At 49.7% G+C, this 12,360-nt stretch overlaps 1 protein-coding gene across 6 annotated transcripts in view; it reads right to left on the reverse strand.

The window, feature by feature from the left end:
* Positions 1-12,360, reverse strand: part of LOC101844510 (maestro heat-like repeat family member 5) — a 76,980-nt gene that overhangs the window by 8,692 nt on the left and 55,928 nt on the right. For all 6 annotated transcript variants that reach the window (XM_040736302.1, XM_040736298.1, XM_040736299.1 and 3 more), the window contains exons 20-21: positions 3,784-3,943; positions 2,653-2,834 (exon numbers count right to left, since the gene is read on the reverse strand). In XM_040736302.1, coding sequence (XP_040592236.1) covers positions 2,653-2,834; positions 3,784-3,943 — 342 coding nt within the window. The remainder of the gene's footprint in view (positions 1-2,652; positions 2,835-3,783; positions 3,944-12,360) is intronic.

Raw genomic sequence — 12,360 nt, forward strand, 5'->3', positions numbered from 1 at the left:
GGACTCCTGATCCTCCTGCCACTGTCACCAAGTGTTAGAATGTCCCTTTAATTCTGAGGTTTGTCTGTGATGGGCCGTCTTGATTGGGTTCATAAGATCTTAGAAGATTAGTACATGCCTCTAGCTGCTGTGGTTCCTTCTGGTTTATACCTCTCTCTGCCTCTTGTCCACCAAGCAATGAAAAACAGCCCTAGCCACACATTCCCGCTGCCACGACACTCGGCCCGAGTACGCGGGGCTGAGCGGCCATGGACTGAACCCTCTGAAGCCATGGGCTAAAGTAAAGAATTCCTTCTTTTAAGTTGTGTTCCAGGTATCTGATCATAGAAGTGAGAAAAGTGGCTAATGTGTTATCCCATTGCTTGGATGGGTCACATTCTGTCTGTCCGTCCATCTGTCCATCTACCCTTGACTCGGCACATTTCCAGTTTCGGCCACGGTGATTAGTGTCTGTCAGCAAGTTTTCCAGGCTTTTCTGAGTGTCTGCTTTCAATAATTTTTTTTCAGGTACAAATCCAGAGCAGAAGAGGGATTGCTGGGTCACATGGACATTTCATAGCTCCTCCCTCCCCAGACACACTGTCTGCATACCCCAGGCTGTCCCCACGCTTATGACCCTTCTGCCCCCCGTGACAAGCACGTGACATCACACCTCATGTCACAGCTGTCCTTTTTGAGGACCACACAGCTGCTGCATCTCACATCTCGCAGATGCCACCTGCTCTCTGAGGCGTAGAGAGTGCCAGCCAGCTTCCGAACTGACTCCCCCGTCACCCCTGCACACGTGCCTGCTGAGTGGCTTGTCAGCAGGCACATAAGCAGGTTAGCTCCAGCCATGGTTCTTTCCTCTGGAGAGGGAGGTCAAAGTCTTGTTCAAGCTTCAGGCGTCAATCAGAACCGTGGATGTTTCCATTGGTTCAGGAGTCTGGGCCAATTAGAGCTCGTGTGTTCCCCTCAGGGTGTGTTTCAGGGCCTTTGACTGCTGGGACTACCCCTAGGATCTGTCTACAGGATGGCCAGTGGGGAAAGAAGAGCTGAGGTGGATGGAAAGCTACCCACGGGGCATGGAAACACACTCCCCTGTCTTCTAGAACCTTCTACCCCATGGGGTGGGGGCAACAAACTAGAAAAGAAGCAGAGATCTTTGTTGTTAGATGCTGAGGGCCCAAGGCAGGGTAGGGGCTGAGGGAGGTGTTGCTGATTATAAGGGTGGCCATGGGGGCCTTGACAGGGAACGCTCAGGTGAGCCTTGAGGGCAGCAGGATTTGCAGGAAGAGGTTGGCAGAGAAGCAGAGGGAGGAGACAGTCGTCTCTGCATTCTTGCTGTGCTCTGGGAGGAGAATGTTTTATTAGCTTATTAGGCAAGATTCATGCGTTTTGCATGGTTGATGTGAATAAAAAAGAGATTTTGTGCATATTGGAATTCAGAGGCAATCTGAGAAGTGACATTTTTTTTCCCTGTGATGTGCCTCGGGGAGAGTTGTTAAAACTGACAAATTGCATGAAGCCTATCATCACACACACAAATGGAAAGAGTGAGCCCAGGTGGGTTTAGAAGACTTGCTTATTGGATTTTGGGAAATATGATCAGGTGCAAAGGGGAAGCCCAATTCAGTAAGCCCCTACTGTGGCAGGACAGAATGTCCCTCACACCCTGGTCAGGTGGGTTGATGACATTACACAGTGTCCACGGTCCACTCCGGCAGCCACGGCATTGGCTATGAGGAGCGAGGGTTGGATGATCGTCTGTGGTCCAGGTTAGTGCCTCCTGGCTACAGAAGTGTCCGAGCCACCATGAACCTCTGCTGCTCCATGTGTGTGATGTGGGGAGGGGACGTCTATGTCCTGGGCCCTTGCAAGGAGCATATGGATCAAGAAGAGGTGCCCTGCTGGGCGTTGGTGGCACAGACAGGTGGAGCTCTGATTTCGAGGCCAGCCTGGTTTACAGAGTGAGTTCTAGGACAGCCAGGGCTACATAGAGATACCCTATATTAAACCCCTTTTCCCTCCAAAAGATGTGCCCTGTGCCATAACTGGGTAGCTGTGTTCAGGGGCCCCTGTTTGATAAGTGTTTGTGGGGCCAGGTAGCCTAGGGGACAAAGAAAATAGGCACATACCTGTCTTTGAGATCATTTGTGCTGGCTGCTATCCCAGCTACGAATGACATTTGGGATCATGACTGTTATAATTGTCCCTTTTAGAAAGTTGTGTTGGAGATAATCCCCATCACCCTTCACCAACTGTGCGGATGCCCTCCAGTCAAGAGGAGGTTATTAGGGCAACTCAAACTCAGTTGTTGGTATCCTAACAAGAAGTGGGCATTTAGACACAGGCAGAGGACAGTATTATGGGATGTTGGAGACTGAGATTAAACTCATGCAGCTTCAAGCTACAGACATATCCTGGGAACAGACACAGCTAAGGAAAAAAATAAAGGACAAGGCTGCAGACCCTCTGAATTTAGACTTCCGACCTCTGACCTCTGAAGAGAAGGTAATATCTGCTATCTAAGCCCCACCCCCAACTCCAGTGTGTGTGTGTGTGTGTGTGTGTGTGTGTGTGTGTGTGTGTGTGTGTGTGCTGTTTCCTGGCTGGGCAGGAAGCTAACTTAGTCCTGGGTTCCTATAGGTGTGTGTAAGGTCCTGGGCTCACCTCTGGGGGCTTGGCGTGGCAGCTTCCTGGGCTTTCTGCTCCTGCTCAGGCTCTGTGGGTTGGTTCAGCTCCAGGATATAGTGTATTTGGGCCAGAAGGGCCAGGAATAGCTGGGGAAAGGCATCCCGCACGGCTTTCTTGAACTCTCTCGCAAACTGTAGCTCGTGAATTGTGTTCATGGCCTGTTGGAGACGGGCGAGTTTGGATCTGACGTTCTGGGATTAGCCAAAACCCACACTCAAACACACCTCTCCCCATGTTCTGATGGCTCAAGACCAGGTCTAAGTGTCCAGGCAATGCCGTTTGACCTGTGCTGGCTTATGTCACCTGTGCAGCCTCCAACAGAGCCTCTGGACCTGCTGCTCTAGTCTCCTGGGTGCTCCCCAAATGGTGCTCCTCCACCTGTGCTCTTTTAGCTGATGTTCTATAGCTGGTGCATTCCAACCCATGCTCCCCAACGATGCTCCCTTAACCAGTGCACCCCAACCTAAGCCCTCCTATATTCTCAGCACTGTGTCTGAGTGCTGGGTGTGGGTCGGCAGCTGTGTGCTGCCGACCCACAGGGGCCTTTGGGACCAGGGCTCTGCCTAAGAAAGTGCCACATGGACTTTGGCACAACTACTGCCTTGCAAGAGTCCAGACAAAGGGGAGAGGTGTAGGCATGGCCACCTAGCAAGCAGGTGTCCTGGTCCAGGGTCTGCAGACACAGTGTGGGCTAATGGAGAAAACTGGAGAGAGGGTCCCAAGGACAGTGTTGCTGCTAACTCGACGTCTCATCCAGAATCTATGATCACAATATGGGGCATGGCTTTGAGCCCCAAACACTGGACTTCTGTTTGTACATTGTTGGAGGCCCCCCTCCCCTCCGAGGCTGCCTCTTACAGTCTTTTAGCAGTCCTACAGGCAGACCCTTCTGACTTACCTCCTGAGGGCTCAGAGTCCTGAGCCAGGTCATTGGGAACTGCGCCTGGGGCCAAGGACTGTGGGTTCAATCTTTGGGTTGGACTGCCCTATGCCCCTCCTCTTCCTCCAAATAGGGAGTGGACTGGGTCTCAATCCTCCTCCCTGAAGCCTGGCATACTGACTCTGTGCTCACACAGCTGCCTGCCAGGGATGGGGTCAGAGACTCACAGCCAGTGAACGCAAGTAAGGCTTCTCTTTCGGACAGGAGCTGCCGTCGCAGGCACTAGACGGCAGAGGCCTCTTCTGCAGCCACGCTATCAGCACAGTAAGAACCAAATGGCTTGCAGGCTGTTCAGCTCCCAGGGCTCTCCACAGGCGAAAGGCATGGCTGCGGATGGAGGGGGTGCTGTGAGTGCCGTGCTCAAGCCTGCTTGATGCGGCTGGTAGGCTCGAGGTCCAGGGCCCCAGGGAAGGACAGGGTGACCCTGTGTTTACGTTGCTGGGAGGTGGACGCTGAGGCGTGCAGAGAGGCTTGCTCAGATAATAGCCCTGTCTGGTATCTGGACTCCGTCCCTGCAGCCATCTGAGGCCCAGGGCAGGGAGGCTAGGTAAGAGGTGGCCTGAGAGGGAATTGTGATGTCCCCTGAGCCTTGTCTTAGTGTCCTTTGGGTTTTAGAGTTGGATGGAAAGGGCTTTTGGGGGACAAGACCAGGAAGGACATATTTGAGTGGCCTCATAAATGTCAATGGGGGAGTCACCTCTAAGGCCCCGTGGAAATCACCTCAGTCCCAGCTGATTCTTGCTAGGTGGGCACAGAAGATTCTAGGAATCTTCTACAGTGTGGCCACAGGGGGCTATTTCAAGAAACCAGAGGGAGAGAGCCCTTTTTGAGTCTGAAAGCCTGGAGGGTGAGACTTTCAATCTGCTCCCTGGGGTTGCTGTCTCCCCACGGCGCAAGCACCTTGAAGGCAATGCTCAGGAGAGAAAGACATGTAGAACTGAGAACTGACAAAAATTCTTGATGTCTTAGGGGTGACAGCCTAGTGACAAACACAGATATGTTAGATGATAAGTGCTGAGGACAAGAAGGAAGAGAAATGGGAAAAGGATGGAGGAAAACCTAGGAGCCGATGGGGAAAGCATTTGCAAGATAAGAGCTTGACAGTCGACTGGCTAACCAAGGTGGGGACACACCCCTCCCCGGCCACGAGAAGCTGTTTTATTTCAGCTGCAGTGGGGAGCTCCAGAGCTAAGCAGCCTTGGGAGGCATGGGGGCAGAGAGGAATAGAGAAAGGACGCACAGCCAGAATCCACAAGCCAGCAGACTCGGGGACACCCCTCAGAAAGACAAGGAAGAAGCACGCGGAAGACGTGGACACCAGCAGGACCAGTCCATATTACTTCTCTCCCGCTGTGCCGGCATGGTGCCAGGAGCGGCCAGCATAAGCCTTGACAAGGATGCGGAGAAACCAGAATCCACGCGCTGCGTAAAGCAGCAGTCCCTCTGGGGCTTGGATGTGACGCGTAGCCTTGCACCTTCACTAGATGTGTGCACCCCAGAAATCAGAGAGCAGGTCAAACACACACAGTTGTCCCTCGACGTCAGCAAGGAGCTGGTGAAAAAGAAAGCCTGTGTACGCCCAGCTGGGCATGGTGGCCTGTGCCTGTCGCTTCAGAACCTGGGAACTGCTACAGGAGGATGGCAAGGCTGTGAGTACAGTCTGGGATCCACAGTGAGCTCTAGGCGAAAGTCTCAAAAATCTAATCCAAACCAAAATAAACCCTTGTATGACATGGTGACCTCTGCATATACCCTACATGCACTTTTTAACTGCCATCTCCATTATATGAACTACCTAATATGAGGCAGATCCCACGCAAGCAGTCATTATCTGCACCACCCGGGGAGTAAGGATGAGCCTGTGTGTGGTCAGCATAGGCATAGTGTTTTTGAAGAAATATTCTGGCTCTGGGGATGAGGGAGCAGTGGATGCAGAGGGCAGAATTCTTGTTTGCCAGTGTTGACAGCAAATTACTCATGCAGAAAAGAGGTGTAGACCACCTAGGTATCCATCAACAGATGAACTAGTGAGCCAAATGTGGCACGGGAACACAGTGACATACACACACCCACCATAGAGTACACACACGGAAACACAGTGACATACACACCCACCATAGAGTACACACACGGAAACACAATGACATACACACCCACCATAGAGTACACACAGGGAAACACAATGACACACACACCCACCATAGAGCACACACAGGGAAACACAGTGACATACACACCCACCATAGAGTACACACACGGAAACACAATGACATACACACCCACCATAGAGTACACACAGGGAAACACAGTGACATACACACCCACCATAGAGCACACACAGGGAAACACAATGACACACACACCCACCATAGAGCACACACAGGGAAACACAGTGACATACACACCCACCATAGAGTACACACAGGGAAACACAATGACATACACACACCCATCATAGAGCACACACACGGAAACACAATGACATGCACACACCCACCATAGAGTACACACACGGAAACACAATGACATGCACACACCCACCATAGAGTACACACACGGAAACACAATGACATGCACACACCCACCATAGAGCACACACACGGAAACACAATGACATACACACCCACCATAGAGCACACACACGGAAACACAGTGACATACACACCCACCATAGAGTACACACACGGAAACACAATGACATACACACCCACCATAGAGCACACACAGGGAAACACAGTGACATACACACCCACCATAGAGTACACACACGGAAACACAATGACATACACACCCACCATAGAGTACACACAGGGAAACACAGTGACATACACACCCACCATAGAGCACACACACGGAAACACAGTGACATACACACCCACCATAGAGTACACACACAGAAGCACAATGACATACACACACCCACCATAGAGTACACACACGGAAACACAATGACATACACACCCACCATAGAGTACACACAGGGAAACACAATGACATACACACCCACCATAGAGCACACACAGGGAAACACAATGACATACACACCCACCATAGAGCACACACAGGGAAACACAGTGACATACACACCCACCATAGAGTACACACACGGAAACACAATGACATACACACACCTACCATAGAGTACACACACGGAAACACAGTGACATACACACCCACCATAGAGTACACACACGGAAACACAGTGACATACACACCCACCATAGAGTACACACACAGGGAAACACAATGACATACACACCCACCATAGAGCACACACAGGGAAACACAATGACATACACACACCCACCATAGAGTACACACACGGAAACACAGTGACATACACACCCACCATAGAGCACACACAAGGAAACACAGTGACATACACACCCACCATAGAGCACACACAGGGAAACACAATGACATACACACCCACCATAGAGCACACACAGGGAAACACAATGACATACACACCCATCATAGAGTACACACAGGGAAACACAGTGACATACACACCCACCATAGAGCACACACACGGAAACACAGTGACATACACACCCACCATAGAGCACACACACGGAAACACAATGACATACACACCCACCATAGAGTACACACACGGAAACACAGTGACATACACACCCACCATAGAGTACACACAGGGAAACACAATGACATACACACCCACCATAGAGTACACACACGGAAACACAGTGACATACACACCCACCATAGAGCACACACACGGAAACACAGTGACATACACACCCACCATAGAGTACACACACAGAAGCACAATGACATACACACACCCACCATAGAGTACACACACGGAAACACAGTGACATACACACCCACCATAGAGCACACACAGAAGCACAATGACATGCACACCCACCATAGAGCACACACACGGAAACACAATGACATGCACACCCACCATAGAGTACACACAGAAGCACAATGACATGCACACCCACCATAGAGTACACACAGGGAAACACAGTGACATACACACCCACCATAGAGCACACACAGAAGCACAATGACATGCACACCCACCATAGAGCACACACACGGAAACACAATGACATGCACACCCACCATAGAGTACACACACGGAAACACAATGACATACACACCCACCATAGAGTACACACAGGGAAACACAGTGACATACACACCCACCATAGAGCACACACACGGAAACACAATGACATGCACACCCACCATAGAGTACACACACGGAAACACAATGACATGCACACCCACCATAGAGTACACACAGGGAAACACAGTGACATACACACCCACCATAGAGCACACACAGGGAAACACAATGACATACACACCCACCATAGAGTACACACAGGGAAACACAATGACATACACACCCACCATAGAGCACACACAGGGAAACACAATGACATACACACCCACCATAGAGCACACACAGGGAAACACAATGACATAGACACACCCACCATAGAGTACACACACGGAAACACAATGACATACACACCCACCATAGAGCACACACACGGAAACACAGTGACATACACACCCACCATAGAGTACACACAGGGAAACACAGTGACATACACACCCACCATAGAGCACACACAGGGAAACACAATGACATACACACCCACCATAGAGTACACACACGGAAACACAATGACATACACACACCCACCATAGAGCACACACACAGAAGCACAATGACATACACACACCCACCATAGAGTACACACACGGAAACACAGTGACATACACACCCACCATAGAGTACACACACGGAAACACAATGACATAGACACCCACCATAGAGTACACACACGGAAACACAGTGACATACACACCCACCATAGAGCACACACACGGAAACACAATGACATACACACCCACCATAGAGTACACACAGGGAAACACAGTGACATACACACCCACCATAGAGTACACACACGGAAACACAGTGACATACACACCTACCATAGAGTACACACACGGAAACACAGTGACACACACACCCACCATAGAGTACACACACGGAAACACAGTGACACACACACACCCACCATAGAGTACACACACAGAAGCACAATGACATACACACCCACCATAGAGCACACACAGGGAAACACAATGACATGCACACCCACCATAGAGCACACACACGGAAACACAGTGACATACACACCCACCATAGAGCACACACACAGGGAAACACAATGACATGCACACACCCACCATAGAGCACACACACGGAAACACAATGACATACACACCCACCATAGAGCACACACACGGAAACACAATGACATACACACCCACCATAGAGTACACACAGGGAAACACAATGACATACACACCCACCATAGAGCACACACACGGAAACACAGTGACATACACACCCACCATAGAGCACACACACGGAAACACAATGACATGCACACACCCACCATAGAGTACACACACGGAAACACAATGACATGCACACACCCACCATAGAGTACACACACGGAAACACAATGACATGCACACACCCACCATAGAGCACACACACGGAAACACAATGACATGCACACACCCACCATAGAGCACACACACGGAAACACAATGACATGCACACACCCACCATAGAGCACACACAGGGAAACACAGTGACATACACACCCACCATAGAGTACACACAGGGAAACACAGTGACATACACACCCACCATAGAGTACACACAGGGAAACACAGTGACATACACACCCACCATAGAGCACACACAGGGAAACACAGTGACATACACACCCACCATAGAGTACACACACGGAAACACAATGACATACACACCCACCATAGAGTACACACAGGGAAACACAATGACATACACACCCACCATAGAGTACACACAGGGAAACACAGTGACATACACACCCACCATAGAGTACACACAGGGAAACACAGTGACATACACACCCACCATAGAGCACACACAGGGAAACACAATGACATACACACCCACTATAGAGTACACACAGGGAAACACAGTGACATACACACCCACCATAGAGCACACACACGGAAACACAGTGACATACACACCCACCATAGAGCACACACACGGAAACACAATGACATACACACCCACCATAGAGCACACACACGGAAACACAATGACATACACACCCACCATAGAGTACACACACGGAAACACAATGACATACACACCCACCATAGAGCACACACAGGGAAACACAGTGACATACACACCCACCATAGAGTACACACACGGAAACACAGTGACATACACACCCACCATAGAGTACACACACGGAAACACAATGACATGCACACCCACCATAGAGTACACACAGGGAAACACAATGACATACACACCCACCATAGAGCACACACACGGAAACACAATGACATACACACCCACCATAGAGTACACACACGGAAACACAATGACATACACACCCACCATAGAGTACACACACGGAAACACAGTGACATACACACCCACCATAGAGCACACACACGGAAACACAATGACATACACACACCCACCATAGAGTACACACACGGAAACACAGTGACATACACACCCACCATAGAGTACACACACGGAAACACAGTGACATACACACACCCACCATAGAGTACACACAGGGAAACACAGTGACATACACACCCACCATAGAGTACACACACGGAAACACAATGACATACACACCCACCATAGAGCACACACAGGGAAACACAATGACATACACACCCACCATAGAGCACACACAGGGAAACACAGTGACATACACACCCACCATAGAGCACACACAGGGAAACACAGTGACATACACACCCACCATAGAGCACACACAGGGAAACACAGTGACATACACACCCACCATAGAGCACACACACGGAAACACAGTGACATACACACACCCACCATAGAGTACACACACGGAAACACAGTGACATACACACCCACCATAGAGTACACACACGGAAACACAGTGACATACACACCCACCATAGAGTACACACAGGGAAACACAATGACATACACACCCACCATAGAGTACACACACGGAAACACAGTGACATACACACCCACCATAGAGCACACACACGGAAACACAGTGACATACACACACCCACCATAGAGTACACACACGGAAACACAGTGACATACACACCCACCATAGAGTACACACACGGAAACACAGTGACATACACACACCCACCATAGAGTACACACACGGAAACACAGTGACATACACACCCACCATAGAGCACACACAGGGAAAAACAATGACATGCACACCCACCATAGAGTACACACACAGAAACACAATGACATGCACACCCACCATAGAGCACACACAGGGAAACACAATGACATGCACACACCCATCATAGAGCACACACACGGAAACACAGTGACATGCACACCCACCATAGAGTACACACACGGAAACACAATGACATACACACCCACCATAGAGTACACACACAGAAACACAATGACATGCACACCCACCATAGAGCACACACAGGGAAACACAATGACATGCACACACCCATCATAGAGCACACACACGGAAACACAATGACACACACACCCACCATAGAGCACACACAGGGAAACACAATGACATGCACACACCCACCATAGAGTACACACACGGAAACACAATGACATACACACCCACCATAGAGCACACACAGGGAAACACAATGACATACACACCCACCATAGAGTACACACACGGAAACACAATGACATACACACCCACCATAGAGCACACACAGGGAAACACAATGACATACACACCCACCATAGAGTACACACACAGAAACACAGTGACATACACACCCACCATAGAGTACACACACAGAAGCACAATGACATGCACACCCACCATAGAGTACACACACGGAAACACAATGACATGCACACACCCACCATAGAGCACACACAAGGGAACACTGCCCAGCTGTAAGAATGAAGTTATGACATGTGTTTTAGCATAAAGGAAACTTGGATGGTGTAATACCCAGGAGATAGTCTAGGCATTAACACAGGCCGTAGCAGTTCACATGAGGACTTTGAAGATCCTTTACTTGTCTGGAAAGAGTATGGATAGGAAAGTCAATCCTGGGCACACTGATGGGAAGAGTAAGGATAGCAAAATCAATTCCGAACACATTGATGGAAAGCGTAGGGGTAGCAGTCAATCCCGAACACAATTGACAGTTGTAGTACATATAGAACATGTACACCAACCAAAGACAAAGTCTGGCTATGACAAACTTGATAAAATTCTGTCTACAATAGTCAGGTCTGGGTGCTAGAGAGATGGCTCCATGGTTAAGAGCCCTGGCTCTTACAGATTAACTAAGGTGGGTTCCTAGCACCCACATGGGACCTCTCACAGCCACCCATAATTCCAGCATCAGGTGATGAGATGCCCTTTTCTGGATTTGACAGGTACCTACATGCGCGCGAGCGCGCGCGCACACACACACACACACACACACACACACGCACGCATGCACACGTGCATGCGCACACAAACACTAAAATAAGTAAAGAAACAGACAAGTCTGAAACAAAAATATGGAAATATTAAAAGGCAAAGCTGCAATACCAACAGAAGGAACTCGTTTGTCTAGGCTAGAGTTAGATCAGTCTAAAAACCAGGCAGTGTGTGGACTCAAATTCTGTTCCAGTGTGCACGCGTGTG

Source organism: Mesocricetus auratus, unplaced genomic scaffold (assembly GCF_017639785.1).
Source record: "Mesocricetus auratus isolate SY011 unplaced genomic scaffold, BCM_Maur_2.0 Super-Scaffold_100055, whole genome shotgun sequence".
Lineage (NCBI taxonomy): Eukaryota > Metazoa > Chordata > Mammalia > Rodentia > Cricetidae > Mesocricetus > Mesocricetus auratus.